The sequence below is a fragment of the Astatotilapia calliptera genome, chromosome 4 (assembly GCF_964374335.1).
Source record: "Astatotilapia calliptera chromosome 4, fAstCal68.1, whole genome shotgun sequence".
Taxonomy (NCBI): domain Eukaryota; kingdom Metazoa; phylum Chordata; class Actinopteri; order Cichliformes; family Cichlidae; genus Astatotilapia; species Astatotilapia calliptera.
This window is the reverse complement of record NC_137425.1, coordinates 23,053,910-23,078,072: the sequence shown is the minus strand read 5'-3', so window position 1 is coordinate 23,078,072 and position 24,163 is coordinate 23,053,910. Positions and strand designations below refer to the sequence as shown.

Below are 24,163 nucleotides of genomic sequence, written 5' to 3'. Positions count from 1 at the left end.
CTCATAAAGACAAGTAGGGGTGTAAACAAAGTAAAACAATCAATTAGACTTTCACAACAGGACCCTTTCACCAGTGCTTTTACGCAACGCTTCCCAGGAAATCTGGCAAATCCTAAAAGATCATCAAAAGGTTATATTTGTTAGATTTCAGGCGTATTTAACATCTATTCTTTTTATTTTTGCAACTTCAACAGAGTCCATCTGCTCAAGTGGTCCTTGAACACTTGCTCCTTTCATTTCACTCCTCTTAGGATGCTCCATATGTGTTTGTGGCATGTGGCTGTTTGCTGTGACTATGGCTGCATTTAGAGAGATTCTTCTCTATCAGGAAAAATCTGCTATAAAAACAAGTCACGTGTTAACTATAAATGATTTGACAGCTTACTATAGGGGGAGTCCACTGCAAGGCAATCACTATCAGTCCTAAAGCCACAAACGGGCCACAGCTTTTGAAAAAGGGGAAGAAAGAAGCAGCGTTAACACTGTGTGACTTCAGTAGATGGTAACATGCAGTCATCATAAGCAGGAACATGCAGCTGTCTTACGTTTCATTTACTACTCCTTGAATAGCAGATAATAAATTATATAAAATATCAGCAGAACTATAATAGGAAGACGCTTTTTTAAAAATAATGTATTGTTTCTCGTTCAATAGCTATTCTAATATTAAATAGGAAGATAACAGAGTGACAAAACAATAAAACTGCCTTTTCAGGAGACACTACAGTCTGTCTGGCTTCTTGCGCCGCTCGATTTCAGTTTCAGCTCTGTGCCAGCGCTGTAAAAGTTTTGGCACAGAGTGATTTCACGTGGTCCAGCTAACACCTCCACCCTTATCCTCTCTCTCTCTCTGTCTCTCATCTGCTCCGTCTCTAGCTCATTCACTGCATTCCCTTTCTTTCATTCACTCCATCTCCTCCTCTTGATTTCTGGCCTTTCACTCTCCTTCTTTTCCCCATTTTATCCCAGGCTCTGCTCATTCATCCTTCTCTTTATCCTGTCACCCAATTCCATCCCCTACTCGCTCGATCACATTTTTCAGCAAGTTGGCTCGCCTCCACCTCGCGGTTAATATATTTGCTTTTTAATCACATACATGCAACTGCAAACTTTCAGATCTGAGAGCTTCCTAGTGTTTGTGCAGTCTACAGCTGAGCCACTGCTGTGTGGGCGTTACGTAGGTGTCTTGCTTTTTGTGCACCTTGATAGAGCTTGTTAAGATGGGGGAAGCATACGTTTCCATGTGTATCAGTTTCTTCTAATGGGTGTAACACTGATGGTGTAAGTAGGCCTGCGTGCAATGCATATATTAGTACCAATAACCTAAAAGAAATCGAGTATGTAAAAACAATCTACTTAAACGACGAAACATAAGTTTGGATTAAAAATATATTGTCAAGAAGATGTGCTGAATAGCTGCACGGCACAGTAAAAAACACTGACATTTGCACTGTTAATCTCTGCACCAACACTTGTTGTCTCTTCTCGCTCCCTGTTTGTGTGCACATGGAGGGCTCTTCGTGTCCTCTCACTGCAGAAGTACATCTACCTCCGCATCTGCTGAGCATGTCCAGTCGACACACACACACAGACACACACCGGTAACCCTGTAATCTCCTGTACTGTACATCAACTTTTCTTCACTATGCTTCACTCTCCTGCCCTCATCTCTCACTCACTCCACCCTTCACTGCCACTCTCTCTCTCCCTCTCTCTCTTAACTCCCCCGCAAACAGTACCTGCTGTTTTCGGCCAGACAGCAAGAAAATAACTGCGGGTAGGAAAGAAAAAGCAGAGTGAACGCTCGAGTGTATACAGTGTGGGTTCTTTACATTAGACATCCTTGTATTTAGAGCAGGCATGCAGTTTTACCTGATCTGAGGTTACTCATTAACAGAGAGAGAGATAATATGAAGAGGATGAGGGAGAAAGAGTGGGTGAGAGAGGACATCGAGGTGAGAGTGGAGAGCCGATGAACAGCTTTGAATACCAAATAATACATGAAATACAAGTACATGTGCCAGCACTGATTACAGAATGAAACACAAAAATTCAGACCGATACAGGCAGCAATTTGATTTGTTAATGTGACTTCAACAAATGAGCTGATGATAGCCAATCATGTTGTTGATATACGGAGCTAAACTCAGTCCAGAGGGCTGTGCTACGGCGTGAGACTAAAGTCCTAGAGTTTTCTGTGTCCTGGCTAAATCAACGTGGTAACTTTATGGGAACATATTTACTACAGGTTTGTATTTTCTAAGAAGTTTGTGTTTTTATTCCATTTTGACTTTTTGTTTTTAATTCAGCTTAGTTAGTTTTTTCTTTAGTTTCAGTTTATTTTTATTATTAACATATGGAGGGGCAGGATTAAGGAAAATTAGAAGTTTGTTATCCTCGATGGTTATCTGCTGCTTAGTCTGTTTTACACTGCAACAACTAGAACACAAAAAAAACTCTCTAAGAAACCTGATCAATCAGTCAAATTCATTTCACTTTCACCTGTTGACAATCTAAAGCGCTTTCCACATCCCCTTCAACAGGCTGTGGGACAGTAACCTTTTATTTTTACAGTAAATGCATCCAGTTTCAAGTTTCAGAGCTCCAAAGTGCATGATAAAAATAAACAGCAGCACAGAGAGACCACTCAGCAATAAAATAATTAACTTGAAATAAAATGTTTATTTTACCGCTCTGTGTGCTGATCTCATCCTATTTGCAATACTGTTGCATTTTATTGTTAAGTGTTTTTATCTTCTTTATAGATTTTTATCATCATCATCTGTTGACGGTACCATCATCTGATAACATCTGTTTGGAGTCGGCTGCACTTACAGGGATCATTTTGTGTGGAAGAAGAGTCACTTGACCTGTAAAAAGCCTGCCTTATCAGAGAAAGTTGCTAAACATGATTGTAATATCTGTCATCTCCAACTGAGGCTTTAGCTTTTGCCGACCCAGCTAATGCAAAGAAACCCTGGCTGTGCCGAACTCCCTTCGTAGTATACAAGTGGAGGAAATATGGCAGAAATATTGTGGACCTGTTGTGAACTCTACCACTACATCTCCAGCTTAGAGCTACAATATGATTGATCTGACTGACATTATAATGCCACAGTGCTACAAAGCTATAATTCACTCAGTAAAAGCTTTTCGCTGTATATTTATGGTACGCTGTACGTGATCACGTGATCACACACAGTGTCAGTTTTAACTCAGAGTGGATTGCATCCACTAGTAATTTGCAACATAACTCTCCTTAACTTATTAATACACACGACCTGATAGATAAGGGCTTAAAGAACTACACATAACCCCTGACACAACCACTGATGTTTGGTATTTTCAATAAAAAAAGGCAAGCTCTCCAATTGAAACCATATAGGTGTAAAGTACCTATCGTCATGGTTATAATAATAAATAAATATATATATAGATATACACACTTGTCACATGACCATGAAACTGTTGTCATTATGGAGAATTTGTTGAAATAACTGATGCTGTCTTACATAATTGAGTCCACAAAATATATCTAATGCTTGCTCAAACAACCTCTGAGGTTATTATTTATTGGAGGATGTTCTGGCGATGCTCAGCACTACCTAAGAACGAGTAGCTGCTTGCTCAGTATTTTCACATACGACTGCTCTCTGCCAAAAAGAGAGACGAGATAAGAGAGTTAGCAATCAGGAAATTTTCTTAATTTTGATAACCTGGATCTTCACGACATAAATCATAGTTGCTGATACAGGCAGATAATGTCATGTCCACCTGCTTATTTACACAGCATTATGCAGCTTCTGTACAGCAGAGTAGCAGCGCAACACTAGCAGGCTGAGGGGGATAAAACTGAGTGCAGTAAAGAAAGGCTCAGCTTTTGGCCAGATTTAATGAAGCCAAAACTTTGCTGTTAAGAAAAAAACCTCCTCGCACATCTCTAATGGGAGATACCAATCAAGCTACATTTTAGCTTCAAAGATCAGGCGGGCAATCACTGAAAAATAAGGACCAAATTAAGACCAGCCACATATGTCCGCGTGGTGTGAAAGCAACTTAAGATATTAAGGAAAATGTTATGTTATACCTATGTTTTATCACCCAAAAAAGGTTACCTTTTTCAAAGAAGTGAAAATGTAAAAGAAAGATACATGGCTGGCATCCAGATAAAATGTCATCCTATTCCTCTTCACCTCAAGCCTCACCTCCTGAACTGAAGTCTGGGTTCTAACACAAAAAACATGCATATTTAGTCCCAGCTAAAGAAATAACAACAGCTGGTTATAGGCTAATTTAATGCTATGTAACATTAGGCTTAAATGCCCTAACAATACCACTTTCCCACTAGTAAACTGTTTGGTTACATTCTCACATCATATGAGAGTTTATTCACTAAGTGTCAGAGTCCAACAGCGTTATTCACTTCAAAGCTGGTTTCACTAACAGCAGCTAACAGAGGCTAACAGCAGCTAATACAGGCTAACAGCAGCTAACAGCAGCTGCTGTTACAGCCAGAGAAAATAGACGTGGACACCAGCTGAGCAAAGTTTTCTGGTTCTGTTTTGTTATCAGCTGAAGTTAACAGCGGACAGACAGCCTCTAACTCTGAATTATTAAATTGGGAAGGCTACGAAAACAAAATTAAGTTGACTGCAGTCAGTGGTGGTAATAGTGAGATTTTACACACTATACTTTTAAGGTAGGTTAGAGAGCAACAGTACAATGTTGTTTTGATGTAGTTGTCAGTGCTAATATTCAGAAAGCCCAAAAACAACAGCTAGAAAAGTAGGATTCAGCAAAAGTAGAATTTGTGCTATGTGAGCGTTTAGCTAACAGGTAGAATATGTAGCACAAAGAAAACAAGAGCTTGTGTGTGTGTGTATGTATGCTTGCTTGTGTAACTGCACAATTTGGAGGGCAACAGAGCAGGAGCTACACAAAACATACACATATTTTGACAACAAAGAAATTTAGCAATAATTATAGCCAAGACCGCAAACAAAAAACTCAATGACACATACTTGAATATCACTTGTTTTGTCTTTCTTTCTCTTTCTCCCTCTCACTGTCAAACTAAAATTTGAATGTCCCTTGATGGCGTGACAAGAAAATTGCCATTATAGTTATACAGAGGTTGTTTACATTCATCTGCAAAGAGTACATGAAATAAAACGATAATGCTAAATTGACACTAGCGTAGGTGGACGATATTTAAAAGAAAGAGGCTCTGTCATTAAGTGACAGCCCATAAAGTCACAAACTTAGGTGGTCGGTGAACAATGAGGAAGCTAATAGGGAGAGAGTGAAAGAAGAAGACTGCTGAAGTTAAATCAGAGAGAGGGGGAGAGGAGAAAGGGACACGTGTCAGATGAGGGAGACAAAGTGACAGATGTGAGGGGAGAGTGGCACAAAAGGACAAAGTCAAATAAGGAAACGAAAAGAAAGATAGAGGAAGAGGCATAAAAAGAGGTCTGGGATAACTGCTCTCCTGTCGGCTTGTGCCCCTGTTGCTAGGTTACCATCCGTAGATGAATGGGTTAAAGCATCTGAGGAGCGACAGTGACATAGTTTAGCTGATCTCCATCAGCCCATACACACACAAAAAATGGAGCAACTGTGTGCAACCCTAGATTTAGATTTAGATTTTGCCACTGAAGATCTGCATGCAAACAAACTCACATCAAGAAGATAAACACTCCACAGACAGAAAGTCCAAACATGGACTGAGCGAAACCTGTGCCAAGTCTGGGAACGCATGTGTTCAGATTTTTTTCACTGCCAGACATGCTTATAGGATAAACACACGATGGAGTCACTAAAAACCATAACGTACCACAATCTTAACAACGTTCCCGTGAAACAAACCTTCCAGTAACATTGTGAAACTTAAACTATCTGAATATTTTGACGAGGTTTTTCCAGCGAAACGGTCTCCGCACATGCACTTTGTGGTAAAAAAAAAAGCCACTACTAAAAGCTGATCCACTACAAAAGCCCATGCAAACAGAAGGAGAGCCACATTTGCACAAATGTTTAAGCAGACCTCGATATACAATATTAAACTGTAACATTTCCATTAGGGAAAATAGATGTGTGTAAAGACAATAAACAGAAACAGAAGAAATACATAAAGAAAATAAGTGTAGTTTTAATAATAATAAGAAGAATACAAATGCTAATGAAACAGTGCAAAGAATAAATATAGTTCCTAGCATTTGTCTTTTAGGTTTATCTTTTCTTCTTTAGTTATATGTGATATAGTGTGGATGATTGTCCTATTTTTCCCATGCTGCATGCAGTATTGCAACATACTATGAGAACACTGCCATTCCCACTCCTAATAATATCACAAATAACAAGAAGCACTCCGAGAGCACAAACTCCACCGAGGCAGCTCACTCTCTCTCAGTATTTACTTTTACGGGAATAGGATTATATTTTGAATATTTAATTCGTTTTCTTTGTTCTTTTTAAATGTACTTTAAGTAGTGCAGTACAAATCACATAAGCAAGACAGATGTTTACTTTGATTGCATAAACACTATGTAGGAGCAGGTAATGGATATTCTGTACTGATTTATAAATAACTAGACATGAATAACTTCAGCTTACTACCAAATATTATACTACAGTATATTTCTAACTAACTAAGCAGCTCATTCTTTTTCTCTGACACTTGAAAAACACATTTTGTTGTGAACTTGAAAAAATGTCACTGTGGGATTAGAGGTCAAATGTGACATGATCTTTTATCAAAGTTTGACCCTGTTTGACCTTAAAGAGGAGCGCAGAGGTCCCGGGTAAGAGCATATTAAGAATCGCCACAAATCTTTCCCTATATGCCTATATGTTGGTGGTGGTCAGAGGGCCCAGTGGCGCCAGTGTCCGGCAGCCTCGTCTCTGTCAGTGCGCCCCAGGGTGGCTGTGGCTACAGTGTAGCTTGCCATCACCAGTGTGTGAATGTGTGTGTGAATGGGTGGATGACAGGTTGTGTAAAGCGCTTTGGGGTCCTTAGGGACTAGAAAAGCGCTATACAAATACAGTGTCACATGATACTGTGGTGTCACTGTATCATAAAACTGCCCTTCCTTCCCTTCATTCATTCATATCCTAATGATATAAATAATTAATGTGATTGCTCCTTTTTCTCTTTCTGCAGTTGTTTTCACACTCGCCAAACTTTAAACTGATATTTTGAGTGCAAATAATTGGCTGAAAAAGATACAAAACACAGTAAACAAGCTTAAATATTCATATGTCCTAATAGGGCTGCTCAATTAATCGAATTTTAATCACATTACGATCTGGGCTTTCAACGATCATTAAAAATGACTGAGCCGATTATTAGCCCCTCCCTCATTTATCCGCGACACCTTAAAGGCTGGTCCGTGAAAATATTGTCGGGCATAAACCGGTCTGTGGCGCAAAAAAGGTTGGAGACCGCTGATTAAGAGGACCCGAGGGAAGCTCGGAAAGCTAAGCAGGAGTTATTTGGAGAGGAGAGTGACTGCCGTTGGTTGAAAAGAGAGGTAAAAAAAAACTTCAGTGGTGTTGCACACTATTTTATATTATTTTTTAAAGTCATTATTCAATACATTGTTATTGTTAACCCTTTAAAGCCGGTCAGAGCAGCACGCTCTGTTTTGTGTAACTATTTTTAAATCCCTGTAGAACCTGAACCTTGTAAGCTAGCGCAATAATTTGTTTTGCATATGAAACTTACATCTTATGCCATCAGCTTGTCCTCGGTCACGGTTTTCTTCCACATAAATTGCATAAAAAGCGCTTGCAGGAACAAAAACATAATATTCCAGAAACACGCTTTGCCGATCCGATCAGCTGTTTGTAACACTTGGCACATTGAAACAAATGTCACTGCTAACTATCACATGTCCGCCATTTCCTGCCCAAAACCGGAGGTGATGTCATTTTCGCGGAAAATGTAGTTTTTTTTACTTGTAGGCCTTAAAAGCCTATACTGGTCATGTTTGACTTTTCTGAATAGTTTCTGGGATGCTTAGAACTCGAATTGCACTGCTGGAAATAGTTTATTTTGATGCACCTGCTGTTTTCTTTGCAAATTTGCATCATAGGATTGTTTTTGTTTTTCCTGCAGTATATAAAAATTGCTGTATCTCCAAAATAAAACTATGAAGACACTCAAAATAAACTTTTTTGTATTTAAAGTTTTGAGGGATAAACCTCTTAAATTTCTCCAAGTAGAAATATATGTTAAAAAACAAAAACAATTTTCAATTTTTTTGTAGTTTATTGCACTTTTTTGCAATTAATGTAGTTACTATGGACTTAATGCATACATATTATTAAAATATGGGCTATAACAGTTGTATAGCAACTTGAAATGCTACCACAAATGGCACTACAACATGTAAAAAAATAATATAAGCTCTGGCGGACTTGGTTCTATAGTAGGTCTTAAAGGGTTAAATAAATATCGTCAAATAATCGCGATCTCAATTTCAATGAAAATAATCGTGATTATCATTTTTGCCATAATCGAGCAGCCCTATGTCCTAATATTATCCTTCTATAGCTTTTGCAGTAATACTCTTAATATTATGAAGTGTAACTGACAAACAGCATGGACTCTGAACATTACTCATCCCTTATTTTTTGTTTTAATTTTCTAATTCCAGTTCATCTCGCACCCCTGTCAGTTTCACTTCCTCATTTTGTTTGTTTTCCTGACAGTTTTTTGTGACACCTGCTTTCAATTAGCCTGCCAGTCTCTCCTCTACCTGATGTGTAGCTCTTCCTGTTTGCCACACTGTCTTGGTCCTTCCCAGTCAAGCGCTCCAACATTTTGTTTATCTTTCTTCTTTTCCCCCATTTGACCATTGCCTACTACTTTTTTTTCCTCTGTCCTTTGCATGCTCTTTTGCTTTGCTTGTCCAGGATTTTGGACCTCATTCTCTATTTTTCCTGAGTCTTTTTTCCTGTCCTGAGTCAAAAAACAAAAACAAAAACCAAATTATATCATACTTTCCTCAGTTTTGCAACAAAACCATCATGCAGTTGCATCCCTTTTCAAAGAAAGTCTTTCAAACCCACAATAGAAGCACAGCAGCTTCTGTTCCCCAGCAGTTAGTAATCCAGGTGGGCTATCACACCTACACACCATGACTCATGTTTTAGACATTTAGCTCATCTCATCATCATCACCAATTTGCCCTGAATGCAATAGATCGAGTTCAATTCGTAGATCACCTACGCTCCAGTCAGGCAACAATGAGCGATGCAAAGGTGCCGTGACAGTGATCATGTAGGAGACAAGTGTTGGGAGAGTAAGTCGTTTAAAAAGACGAGCCAAGGACTTTGAGTTTTGTGGTGGCAGTAAATTGGGTGGAAAGACTTAGCAAACACATTTGTGTTACAGCAATAAGAGCATGCTTAACTTTTATTTGATCAGTTGCCTGTAAAATCATGTTCAGGTAGCACGCATGACAGAAGGATTCACTCCAAGGTGATGCTGAAGCATAACTCCAATAAAACCATTCATCCTTATGTGTTTTGTAAATCTCCACACAGGAAGAAGCTGACCTGATTGAGCATGTTTAGAAAGTCCACAATCTACATTAATAAAGGATTAATAAAGGTTCCCCTTTTCAATGTCCAAGTGCCAGTCACCACAGGACAACCTAAAGAGAGCCAATGTCCCAGTGGGTTAGAGCTACTCTGATGGCACAAGAAACCTCTATCCACTTTTAGGCATATGGTTATAATGTTCTATGCATGCTAACATTGTGCTAGCACACATTTCAGATGACGCTGATGAGCTGATTAGATTTTTGTCTGACATTTACTTATAAAACGACAACAAAAGGAAAACTACACCAGGTGACACTAAAGGAAGAACTGTGGTGCCAAAGGTCAAAGGTCACGCAGGAGGCAGGGACACCAAATTTCAGTACTTTATTAAATAAATTAAATACTGTGGAAATACTACAAATAACAGAGCTCATGTCATGCACAGCCATTCTGAGATGACGTCAAATTAGCAAAAGATTTAACTGAAAAACCATCTAACACACTAATGTTCACAAAGCTACCTCCTAATTCAAAGCAAGCTAGAAAAAACCTGATATCTACCTGGTGATTGAGTTGAATTTTTTCACATTCGGCAACCAATTGCACCTTGTGTTGACTACATGGTTGCCCCGAGCCTGAATGTATTGCTCACTCACAACATTTTTGATTGCAATGTGATTGCAACCTTTCTGCAGTCACTCTCAGAGAGCTTGTTGGAGGTTTGCAAATAATTATTGTCTAATTTCTAAATGCACATCAGTCTGAATAAGTCTTTGTCAATGAGCACAACTCCAGGAGGCTTGACTCAACAGGCTGCCAACTGGTTGTACTGGTTATATTCTTACAGAGCAGAAAAGTTGTTCAGCATATCGCAAAAACTGCAGTTAAAAATGAACAGTAATACTGTTAGAAATTGCAGTAATATTGTATTGTGAGTGATGTTTCATGATAACATCATATCGTGGAGTGTTCGGTGATTCCCACCTCTAGTAACCACCACAAAAGTGCTGCAATGTTTCCATGAAGCTGCTTCGTTTATTTTGCAAATCTAAAGAGGAAGGATCTAAATTTGGGTACTGTGTACACACTGTCCAGTCTCTTTTTTGTTTAAGATGTCAAACAAGACTGACCCACATGGACTGTCTGGTTTGCCCTGATATGGCTCCAAGGTGTCACCGTGGCAACGGGTGTAGAATTGCCGCAAATGTCAGCAGCAAGGACAACCAAGCCCTGAAGGAGATCATCTGTCAATGTGTAACTGAAAGTGAGTACGAGCACACACAGACACACACTAATACAAACAAACACACTCTCAGTGATCAGAGACTTGATGTGTGAAAGTGGATCAGAGCAAAAGGAGCTAGTCCTCAGTGGCAAGTAAAATTAGACTTTGTTTCACACACGCACACACAGACACGCACACCTGTGGAATAACATGTGCACTCACAGAGATACAGCAGATAGCCACCTCTGACGGGCTGATGAAAAACCACAATTTTAAGCTCAGCTTCTTGACTTTCTCTCTTATTCTGTATAAAACTGAACATGCAGTGGTACACACACATGCTGACATGAAACACACTCTCAGATATGTTCACACATTGGTAGATGCGCGCGTGCACACACACACACGCGCACGCACATGTCGGTTCTTTAATGTGCTCAACTTTAAAACTGAGAAGAGGAAGTCATGGGAGGAAACATACTGGGTGTTACAGTGAAATGACTACGTGAGAACACTTACTACAAACATGGTCTTAGGGTGCAAAAGTTACCAAACTGCAAGTGAAAAACTGAAACTAAAAATTTCAAACAGCAAATTAAAAAGACTTTAGCCTCTGTGCATTTCCTGTGTTCAAATGTAAACATCTGAGCAGCACTACTCCTCTTAAAGTCAATAAATGTTGATATGATTATGACAACACGCGTATAACCACTTGGTGAATTCACTTTTTCAACATGTTTTCTGTTCCTGTATTTACATTTACACCTATGTTGGACACAAACGCTTTATTCTCGGGAGTCAAAATAAATGCAGTAGTAGAATAAAATTCGATAAAATAAAATAAAAATAAAAAACAGCAGCATCTTCTCCAGTAGCAATAAGCCGAGTGAGACTTCCCACCTAAAACATATGATTCATATTATGTTGCAGTGTGCCATGGGCTTAAGCTGTTTAGGAAGCAAGCTTGTTGTGTCTGAATAACACAGGGGAATGATGGAGAAATCAATGCACTATAATGCTGCAATATTTTTGGCCCTATCAATAAGTCGACTGTGGCTCGCTTTCAGAGCTATACCCACTACAGAGGCATGGCACAAGAGCCCGCACAATAGTGTTATATAACAGGAAACTCTTGAAAATGGTACGCGTCTTTTACGCTCGATCACTTCATTCCACTATCTCGACAAAAACACCTCGGCCTCTGTCACTTTTTAAACCTTACCTTTATTCTGCTGATTTCCACCGTTCTCCCTTCACACTCCCACGCGTTCAGCCCTCCCTCCTCTTCCAACCCCTTTTCACCACTTCCCCCCTCCATCCATCCACCTATCCATCCATTCATCCATCCTATTTGTTGGTACTCTCAGTGGAACACTTTTGCTATTTATAAAAGCATCAAAGCCCACAGCTTCCAGCACACAGCCACTTGAGAGAAGAAGGGGAGATAGAGAAAGAGGTGGGGGGTAGAGAGGGAGGACTAGTAGACACAAGGAGCAACACGGGCAAAGAAGGACCACGGAAAGCTAGAGATATGTGTAAGTAGGGGAGGAATAAAAATGAATGCACAGGATGTGAGTTAGAGAGGAAAGACCTGTAGGTGAAAAGAAAATGTTGGCGTCTACAGGGCTTAACGGAGGAAAAAACAGCACACTGGATTACAGATGTTCTTAACCACTTTCGTTCATGCAGGATCTCAGTGATCTCACCATCAACGCGACGCGTGCTCATCCGTGTCCGTGCATGAAAACCCAGTGTTTTTATATGTGCGCGTGTGTGCATATGTGTGTGTCTGTGTGTAGGAGGCAGGTTGCAGATCCCGAGACCTCCCACCCACACAGGTTGGAGTTGCAGAAGCACCTGAGCTGCATTCGCCATAGCCGACAGACACTGGTGTTTGCAAATATTCACTAAGTCATTTGAACCTGAACAGACTCATGAAAAGCCAGAAGACGTATTATGTGATTCCAGAAGAACTGCGGGCACCGTGCCCAACAACAGCTTTATGGTAGATGGTGAAAGCCAGAGACCACTCGGTTAAACTCGCGCACAAAAGACGGCATGAGTCAAAGGGAAGCTTGAATAGAGCCCTTGAATGGTGCTTTTTATATACATTTTTTTCCCCGTTTGAAAAGCGCTAATAGCTGCAGCAAACAACACCTTTATGGGCTTGTTTTAAGTGCAATCTACACTCTGTGCCTACACCATTTCATCTTCCCTCTCTCTCTCACCTCTTTTCTACCTCTTCTTCCCTGTCCATTATCTTCTCTGCCTGGCAAAAAATATCTCCCACCTATCTGCTGGAGTGTCATTCCAGCATACCTTTTTCTCTCATTTTCAACCATTTGCGCTGGTTTAATTTATTCCACTTTTTTTTTTTTTTTAGAGTAGATTAGTGCAGAACCAGACCATTTTACCTCTTTGCAGTTCTCTTTATTCAGAGCAGATTCTTTCAAATCAAACGCACACAAAAAACCTCACTTTTGACTTAATGATATCATCAGCAACACAAATAGCACAGCAGTGTGTGTATCCAGGCGTCACACTGCAAAATGATTACATACGGGACGCTAAATATAAACATTAAATAAATTATGCAGAACTTGGTGTGCGTCTCCTCTATATCTGTGCTAATTTATCCTTCCTCTATCTTTATAAATTCCTCTTTCTTTTGGCCTTAGCTTCATGTCTTCAAGTGAGTACGGTATATTCTTGATAGGTTTCATTATTACAAAAACTGAAGGATAACTAAATATTTCATACTTTTCCCCCCCTGCAAACACACAGTCCTCCTCTTCCTACGCCCTTCCCACTCACTGTCTCCCCCTTTCCTGACTCCTTCTCTTCCCTCTATGAATTCCACCCCCACTTCTTCATTATGCCTTTCTTTGCTTCTGCCTCCACCCTTCTCATCTCATCATGCTTATCTTCCATCCTTTCAGCCGTTTTCTCTGTTCTCCATCTAATTCTCTGTCTTTCCCTCCTTATTCCCCTAGTTGCAATGTTTACCACACTTCCTGCCACTCACTGTCCCTTCCACCCCTCTCGAGCTCTCCAAAGGGATAATTTGTCCATTAAGTCTGTGAGGAAACAGTGGAAGATACTCAACAGCCTGTTACAAACTGAAACCCTACTCATTATTAACATGCTCATTTAGGAACACGTGTAGACACACACACACACACAAGCAGAAACCAATCACGTGGAAGCATTAGCACAGGCACAGTTTTGCACAAGCAGCCATTAAGGAAATAAGTGCTCACCAGCTTATTAAATGGAACACGAGGCACGTGCATGCACACTCACTCCCGACTCAAAGAAGTAGGGAATACGCTCAAAAATCGCACAAACGTGGAAGCGCGCTTCTTAGAAATACCACATTGCATAACACAAGCTGCTGCTGCCCTTTGAATCCCACAGTCTCTCTAGTGTATGGACAACAAAACGGCAGAATCCCACTGAGGCATTACAGTTTATTGTTTACAGCAGCAACACTACCGAGGCAGTCAGCTGCTCCAACCCGCAACACTTGATACCGAGACGCACAAAATGCAAAACAGAACCAGCCTCTTTATTCATGTGTGCAGTAATATTAGCTGCAATTCCAACAGATGGGAGTGCCTTGGTGTTTAATTCTTTATTAATAGTCATAGGAAAAAAGCAAAAAACAAACAAACAAGAATTAAAAAATACTGTACGCTCTATTTGTCTCATCAGCCTGTGTCTGTTTATAATCGATTCACCCTGACTCTACCTTCATGATGACGAACTCAAAATCTCTGGGGCTTGGACTGCTGTTGGACAAAACGTGGAATTGGGCTTAATTGGATTTAACTTAAATTTAGGCTCTGGGAAATTTGGATATTCGTCTACATTTGCCGAGAGCTGATAGACAACAATGAGGGGCCAGGGCACAGTCACCAGCTTGAGCTGACCGAGCATAACCACAGTAATGTGGTTTGTGAACTTCCACCATGAACCCTCCGCTCTGGCAATTTGGCTACTGCTGTCTTGTTTTTTGTTTTGTTGGCCTGACAAGCAAGAGGTTGATGTCACTGAGAAACTGAGGGTAACAAGCCAGCGGCTTGTCAATCACAAGGTAATCCTGCCCTAAAGCAAAGCCTGCTGTATTGAGCTCTTTGATTTACAAGATGAACACTATGCTGTGTTAAATAAGATTTAAGACAGGCAATTTATATCATAAGCACATAAGGAGAGTGTGTACAAAGGCAATAAATTAGGTGAGAATTTAAGGTTATTTTCCAATAATCGTACATAACGTACATCTTTTTGCAGCTATGGCAGTCGCCCTCTGCTGACCATTAAGTCATATAAATAAGTTTTATTTAATTTATTAATAGAAATTAATTAATAAGACCACAGGTTTAAGGCATGTTTGCATTGGATTCACTTGTCAGACAAGAGTCCTGGACTGTGAAGCAGGATGTCGGCTAAATGAGGTACCTGGACGTCCCAACAGACACTAACGTTCACCATCTGAGGATGAAATTTAAATCACTCAGACCTGAGCGAACTTTAGCAGACAGGTTTAGGTGAAAGTAGGGGTTACTGTAGCTCAGGAGGTAGAGCAGGTCATCTGCTAAACGCAAGGTTGGTGGTTCGATCCCTGCAAGCCAAATATCCTTGGGCAACCCGAGTTGCCCCAGCTCTCTAATGCATCCGATGCCTCCATAGGAAAGCACTGAGAAGCTTAAACAAGAAGAAAGCACTTGTGTGAATGGGTGAATGTGGCTTCGGTAGAGGTATCAGTCCTGTCTTCCAGGTAAGAGATCAGCATACACAAAACTACCACCTACTGACTAATCTGCTCTATGGAAAATAACTTCAGCATTCCCAGAAGAGGACAGTAGCTTACAGAGAGTATTTGAACTCTTTTGGGTTTTCCTGATAAGCCATTACCATAACTGAGAGATTAAATAACTTCCAAACCATTTCATGCTTATGTAGTTATAAAGTGACATAAAACAGAGAAAAACAAACCTTTGCACTTGCTGACCTTAAATAAAATATGCAACTCATTTTGTCTACTTCTCATTTTAATTTTTTAAATATGTTCTTTACTTCCCCTTTGGCTGCCTGCACAGCTCTTTTTCGGTTCTTTGTCCGCAGCTGCATTTAGAGCAGGGTGTCAAACTGGACGGCTTTGAAAAATGAGAAGGAGGGGCAACAATTTGGAACTTTTAACTGTATTTTTATGAACTTTATAATTTTTTCCTGCTGATAAAGACTTCACCACTGTCATTCATACTATAATAAAGTAATTAAGTAATAGTTAAACAATTAAATGACAGAAAGGTTCCTTTGTTTCCAATATTTACTATACAAATGTCTTTTGTTTATTTCACAAAGGATATGCTGTTTCATAGTACAGGCCCCTGGAGAGTGTGAATATCTTATATGCAGTCTATGGTTTCAGAGCCTCCCAGTGGTATTTAACTATGTTCAGTGCATTTACTCAGTGTTACTGGGGATTCATCTGTGGTAAATCCACACCGTAGGTAGGTTATAACCTGCAAGCCCTCTGAAATCCTACCTGGGGATTTATGCTTCAGCAGGAAAGCTACATTGCAACCTCAAACCCCTCTGTAACCTACGATGTAACCTGACATACTCCTGTGCATTTCTGGCTACTTTTACACCACAGTTTTTGAATTTATGAGTTATAACAATCATAGGATTAATATAAGGGCTCACAAATATCAAGAAATTCCTGGAAAGAGATTGCTAAAACTATCAGAATGGATGTGAGGTACGAGGACAAAAAGTCCCAGCATTTTATTTTGTATCATAGCTGGCACCACCAGGACACAACCACATGGTTGGTAACACGTAATGCACCAGCGCAAGCACAAGTAGGTCATGCTGTAGGCCCAAGAAAATTCACAGCATAAGTCTAAATCAGCCGTCACACTCACCGACAACAAACATGTCACAACTATCATCACAACAAAGCACAGCTGAGACTGGCACTGGCACTGCACTCACAACCAGTGCTACCAGTCCAGTAACTACGTGGTGCTGTATTACGATGCTGACTGAGATTAAATATAAACATTATTTGGGAAATAATGTAAATCTTATTGAATTGTCATTCAAATGCAGTTCTCAAAAAAAGAGAGTCGAGAATTTTTTAGGGAGCTTTGTGCTAACACTGGTGGTAGTTTCAGTTCCAATTGATGTTGTTAACGATAGCTTTCCCTAACCAGTCGCTTCTGATAATGTGTTAACAACAAACAACAGCTAAATGCCGAAAAGCACTTAAAGTTATCTTTGCTAATGGGGGGAGAGAAGTGATAGTGATGCATATCATTTCTCTCCCCCCAACTAACATCCAAACATCTGATCATTTGTGACGCAGACTCTATACCACATCCTTCGTTATCATAAATACCACCACAAGCTGCTGCCTGCTACACTCTCTATTCTCATTCTTTGATTGTCATCTGACCATCTGCTTTGCAGCAATAAACAGGCATATATAATATCTGCAAACCCTCCATATCATATGGAGATAAATGTTCAAGGGTCAGACAGTCTGTGAGACGAGAATCACGAGGTGAGGAACAGGTGAACAAAGGAGTCGAGAGGAGAAAAAGAAAATCACAGCGATCAATCATAAAAATGGAAGCAGGAGATCGATTCATACACACCGTGTAGACCGGGAATGTCAAACTCCTTTTATAAAGCCCGCTTTGTTCTTATGTGGGCCGCACCAGTGAAACTCCAGTGTCAGTGTGAGATGTTTAATTACGCCTTTAATCAGTGAGATATTTAATATAAGACAAAGAATTTCAACAGGTAAAGTAAAGAAATGCTGGTGTTGCAAATGAAATAAACGTGTCAGCATGACTCTTTGAGCTTAATTTGTAAGGAGCAATGTGTAAAATCACAGAAATCCATAATTTAATTACTTTTCATGGGTCTGTGTAGGTTTTCAGTCATCCAGGTCATAATAATTTGAGGATTCCTTTCTTTCCAAGCTCCTTAGAATATTTTCATGGGCAGGAAAAATCCAAAATTTATGCCCTCTTTCACATTTTCCAAACCCAACCTGTGGGCTTTATTGGGGTCTTTGCTGGGCCAATTCTGGGTCCTTATAACTAACTTGTCCACTGTGGTCTATAGTGATTTATCTTTGAGAGCCATAAAAACCATTTCTCTAAAAAAAAAACGTGTAGTCACTGTGACTGGTATACTTGTCTTCATTCACATGAGCTCTCTCCTTCTGAATCTTCTAAAACTGCATGTTTTTGCGCGTCTGTCAAAGAAGCACGACCACGCAAGGCCAAGACGCAACCTAAACACTGATCCCTTACCTCACTGCCAGTGAGCGGATGTGTTTCATGCGTGTATGAGTGCGTGTGACCTTGCGGAGGAATTCCCTTTCTCCCCGAGCTCTAAGGAAGTGATACCCTGTTCCAGACGGACAAAAGGGTCAGAGAGCAACTCAGGACACACAAAAACACCCACACACTTTTCCAAGGAGGAAAGTGCAAACTAACGATGAGTTCTCACTCACAACAACACGCATCCATGATATTTTCCATTAGATAAATCTTTTCCTTTTATAATCATCCATTTAGCCACTAATCTCCTCCCAGCTCTGGTATCAGGACACACAGGTGTTTGCAGCACACACACTCCTTCCTCTCCAGAGGCGTCTGGGGGCTCCTGCAGTGCAACATTTCTTCCAACAAGCAGCACGGATGATATTGACCCGTTACATACACACATGGGACAATTACCAGATAACCTGCTGCTATGCTAAAGCACACCTCTTCCATCCCACAGCATATAGAGGGCTGCGTCTGAATGTTTCACTGTTGCTAGGAGACGTGAAAATCCTTGAGCATCCAGTTGGCAGTTAATACAGTGGAAAAAAAACAAAACACAGACTTCAAACAAATTGAAAAATATAAATGCCAAAAAAGCACCTCCACATTTTTGCCACGTTCCTGTGGTCGTTTATATCATTTCCTGTGGCAAAGGCTGCAAACTCGGACACAGAGTCTGTCCACAGTACACTAGGAGACGACGGACAAAGTGAGGATGAGGGACAAAACTGGCAGGGAGGGATGAGAGAGGAAAGAAAAGTGCCTTTTTTTTTTGCATATAATTCAAATGTCAACCTCAACATAGAAGGTCGTAAATAAGGCCAATTCATTACTCTCTTGCTTTGAGGAGGGTTTTTTTTCCAGTGTGACAAGTCAAATGGCACAAAATTACATACTTTTTCTGATGCAGACATACGACAAAACGTGACAAAAGGTTGTTTTTTTTCTGGTGAGAGTCTGCAAGGACATATTTCATGAGTCTAGATCACCTTCCTGCTGTCTACATATCTTTTCCCCACTGAAATGAAGAAGCAGAAACACAGTTCTAGGTTATTCTATTTAAAAGAGAAGCCAAGTCTGCAGCTTTGTTTACACAGAAAATTGGACATTTTCAACAAAGATGACATACTTTAAAATGTCAAAATTATCTTTGCCCGCTTATTCTGTTCATCAGATTTTATTTTTACTCCCAAAGGGTCGAGGTGTTATTCTTTGCTCTCATGAAATCCCAACATACTAGGACTTTAGACTGCTGTGCCTTTGATTAGCTGCACACCAGGGAGGCTGGCCGGCCTGTTGAGCTAGTTTTTACCTGACAAATGAGCTTTGGAAATGGTGCAAAAAATATAATGCACTGTACCACTTATATCTTTACCAAGTTCCTATTTTCTTTTGGGGTTTTTTTTGTTGTTGTTGTTTCAATGAAAAACTGCTGTTACTTTCTTCAGTGGACGTTTCCTTCACAAACAAGAGCTTGGGATTTTCTCTTACTCTAGGAAAGGAAAATGAAAACCCAGGAGAAAAGGGTAGATGGAAAAAAGGGAGCTTGTAAGATGAGACAGGCAGAAATAAGAAAAAGGTAAAGTTGAACAGAAGAGAGGAAGGGGTGACAAAGTTTTCAATTCAGATTCAGTAGATCGGTGACAAATAATGTGTGCGTGTGTATTTAATTGTCCTACCTTGACACTGAAATCCCTGCTTCCCAAAACCCCTGTGAAGAGAACAAGCACACAGAGAAGTTAAAATGTGCATCCGCACACACACACACACAGAAAAGGAAAAAAACTGAACAGAAACTGAAACCTAATCGCTTAACCTTAAGATATCTCCATGGAAGCAAACGTTTAAAATGATGTTTCTGCCCAAAATAGCACACACACAACCACACACATGCACACACATACAGCAGTGAGGTTTGCAAGCACAGAGGTCGTTTAATTATCATGTAAACAGTTTGCTGGGCAGGTACTGAGGTTACATGCTGACACTGACAAACACCACACCTAGTCAGTGGTATGTGAAACGCTGAGATTCCCACAGGTGGACACACACATGCATAAACACACAAACACACACCCAGGCCAGCTGATTTTCATACAGTGACTAGAAATAGATAATCTCTCAGGGCCTGAAATCACTTGGTGCTCCCATTGTTCTTTTATCATTGTGCTTATTGACCTAGATAGATAGATAGATAGATAGATAGATAGATAGATAGATAGATAGATAGATAGATAGATAGATAGATAGATAGATAGATAGATAGATAGATAGATAGATCATCATCTGGCCATTGACAAATTTAAAACGCTTTAGGGAACAGATAATAAATAGCCCTGGAGTATGGGGCTCACGGTCTAGTAAACCCCGGGGGGGCTGCAGGGTGACCTGTCTGCACAGGTGACTGACAGAAGAAACTGCAGGCGGAAGAGAAGGAGTGGGAGGAGGCGGAAGGCTGGACTTGTGTCAGGGCAACACTTTCTTGTTACCACTCAGGTTATCCGTGCTGGCAGCGCTTCATTCCTTCCTCTTTTTTCTTTTCCTGCTTTCTTTTCTCTCAGTTCCTCTGCCTACTTAATAGCATCAAACAGTGGTCTGCAGCTATTCTTTTTATATAAAAAAAAAACTTTAGAGCTACCCACATATATTTCTCTAGCTTCCTTTCTGCCCTACCTAACGCATATAGTATCTACAAGTACAAAAATAAGACGGAAATCGGTCTTTATTTTTGCGAAAACTAAATCAAGTCCACCTCCCACTTCTTCTTCCTTTAAAAAAAACAGCATACATCATGATACCGATTCTTCTGTCCCTACTTTATTTATCCCTACCTTTTATTCCTTCTTTTGCACCACTCACTTAGCCTATATAAATAAAAAGTGCCTTATCTGTACACAGTAAATGGATTTACCGTCTTCTTTAACAGCACCAACACAAGCAGTGACTTAAGTTAAATACTTTTTCTTTTTAAAAAAATAAATAAATATGAACTCTAGGTCCATCCCTGTTCCAGCTCCTCACCAGATGAAGTCGGTGCAGTGGCTGCAGAAGGTGGGCTGCTTGAAGAAGCGCGCGATGAATTTGTGGTCCTTCACCTCGTGCACGTTCTTCTGCCGGAGAGCTCCCTGGCGCGCGAAGCCCCGCATAGGCTCGCGGGGTCCGTCCTCCCCATCACTGTTGGCCGCCGCCGAGTCTGCCATTCTCCCGGTGTTTTCAAGCAGCTGCCTTAATGGTTGTTGGAAATGAACTACCTCAAGTTGCAGGTGCCAGAAACAGACGCTCTCTGGAGAGGCGGAAAGTCTTTCTTTCGTGGGTTGTTCCGAGAGGAGGTGTTGTCGGCGGTGCTGGGACCAGCTTATGGATAGTTTTCGGTAGTTTGGTTATTTTTTTCCTTCTCTGATTAAGTTGTCTTGTCCTCCGGTTGAGCAGACGGCTGCCGCTACACTGCCTCCCCTCTGCTTCCTCCTTTTTTCTTCAAAGCGCTCTGACAGCAGAGAGAGCGAGCGAGCGAGAGAGGGAGAGGGACGTCAACTATTAACATTATCTCATTTGCTGTGGCAGCTCCAATAGAAGCAGCGCGCTTTAACTAATCTGAAATAGAAATGGTGTTCAATTTAGTTAAGTTCACCTCTGTTTATATAGGCACTTATACTGTAAGATAAACACCCGACAATAATGCAAAGAAAACACATTTGGCGACAGTGGGAAGGAAAAACTCCCTTTTGAAGGGAAGACGATTCTGTTATAAGGGTGGGCAGTCATGTGCAAAAGACCAAAGACAGGCTGTGGATAATAATAACAAGATTTTAACTGCAGATAGTGAGGAAGTGAAGAAGAAACACTAAGAGTGTTTTCACGCCTGCAGTGCTCAGTTGGTTTAAATAAAACTCTGGTTAGTACAGGCGTGAACACAGTAATTGGCGTGGACCAAAACAACCCCAGGCTAGCAACTAGCCATGAAATGAATGTAAATTATCTGTGGCCTCTTATAGTCCTGAACATAGAACCTGCTTCCTCTACGTTTGCTGCTCCCGCCCCAGACACATCTGGCCAGTAAGTGGATTTTGGTTTACTTGGACCTTACTTGGATTCCTCTGTGTGAAAAAACAAACAAACAAACACAGGGAATAGCTACACGTTTACAAACCCATCAACTGATTTGGATCAGAGTGAATTAACTATAGGTGTAAAAATTCACTTAGTGCATCATGAGACTCCCACACCAACCCAAGCCTATTGCAGCATAGCATTAAAATAAAGTTTACTTACATGTATATAGCATGTAAGTATATAGCACTTTTCTAGACCAGAAGCTGTCACAAAGTGCTTTACAAAGGTATTAAAAACCTAGTGAAATAAACACAAAATCAAAACAACACAAAACCCTGAAGCATTACACAAATGCCTGTCTGAACAGATGTGTTTGCAGGTGTTTTTTAAAAGGAGAGAGAGAGGTAAGCTGTTCCAAACAAAGTAAGAATCAAGGTTTTAAACTGATATCTAAATCTTTAACAATGGGGTCATGTGAGAGCATTTATGAGTGTGAGTTAGAAGCCTTGCAGCAGCATTCTGGACTGACTGGAGGCGATTCATAGACGCTTTACAGACAAGAAAATAGAGCATGACAATAATCTAAAGGAATCAAGATTTTTGAGACAACAGTCCTGGTTTTAGCAGTATAACTATGGGAGAATTCAGAGTCAGCTAATCCAGCCACCACTACAAACCTTATTAAAAAGCAAAGTTTTAAGTCTAATCTTAAAAGTAGAGACTGTCTGTCTCCAAAATCCAAACTGGAAAATGAACCACAGAAGAGGGGCCTGAAAGCTGGAGGCTCTGCCCCCCGAAAGAAAATTATAGCCCTTCCTCACTGGTACCTACTCGGCTCGGCCAGTTTCAAAAATGGCAGTTTGGCTTTCGTGAAGGAGCTGCTCTCGTGGCTCATCGGGTGATGCCACTGACTATCCAATTGGTGGCATGCAGTCTGTTGATGTCACAGTTTCAGATTGACTCAGATCATTTGAAATCATGGCCGAGTAGGTACTAAAAAAGTACCTGGTACCAGGGACCACCACCTAATGGAAAACTCTAAAAACACAACATCGAGTCAAGCCAACGAAGTAGGTACTAGTGGAAAAGGGCTATTAGTGAGTGAGGGATATGGATATGGATTAGTCCTCTGACCTAGCTGTAAAGTCATACTGTGACAGTTATTTCCTGGGAAAAAAACAACTAAAAACACTGTTAATAGTTTAGCATCAATAACTACAGAAACAAAAGGAGAAAACACCTGACTTGTCAATTAGCCTCACTTCACTGTGTCATCAGAAATGGGACTTTTCAAAATGTATCCACCCATGAACACATGAAGTCTACTGGCTCTGTTTCCCCCCCAGCGTTTGTTATAGTGTGCAGTATGTGGGATTCTCTGAAAATGCCAGATAATGTCACAAAAACAGGATAGACAAATTAAGTGGTCGCCTTAAATTTAAAGTGTGCAGTGGGAAAGTCTCTCAGTTTTTTTCCCCAAAGTAGAGAGATAATAGGCTAGTAAACCTATTTAAGCACAAAGTCACAAAATAAGCATTGTGGGTTTTGTCCTCCCATCACTTCAGAGGAAGCTCTCTGCAGCTGGCACAGACAGCAGCAACAAAAACAGTAATCAGCAACCCTCCTAATGTTCCTACATGTCAACAAGTTTTAAAATGCTTAAAATATTGTTAAAAGTAATTTATTGGAGACTGATTTCAATCTTACATCCAGTAAATGGAGCAGTCCCGATAATTGTGATGTTTTACAAAGGCTTAAACAATGTGATGAATGATGTATTTACACTAACCATATCATTAGTTACACTTTTCCACTGGTTGGACCCCCCTTTGCCTTCAATTCTTAGTGGCACAGATTAAACAAGGTGCTGAAAAACTCCTCAGAGATTTTGGTTCATATTGACGTGATAGCATCGCACAGTTGCTGCAGTTTTGTCAACTGCACATTCCATGATATGAATCTTCTTTTCCACCACATCCCAGGAATG

General features: G+C 40.4%; 1 protein-coding gene across 2 annotated transcripts in view; it reads right to left on the bottom strand.

The window, feature by feature from the left end:
* Window positions 1-21,602, bottom strand: part of prkcbb (protein kinase C, beta b) — a 103,027-nt gene extending 81,425 nt beyond the window's left edge. For both annotated transcript variants that reach the window (XM_026165483.2, XM_026165482.2), the window contains exons 1-2: window positions 21,148-21,602; window positions 19,806-19,837 (exon numbers count right to left, since the gene is read on the bottom strand). In XM_026165483.2, coding sequence (XP_026021268.1) covers window positions 19,806-19,837; window positions 21,148-21,326 — 211 coding nt within the window. In that variant the 5' untranslated portion in view covers window positions 21,327-21,602. The remainder of the gene's footprint in view (window positions 1-19,805; window positions 19,838-21,147) is intronic.
* Window positions 21,603-24,163: the final 2,561 nt, after the last annotated feature.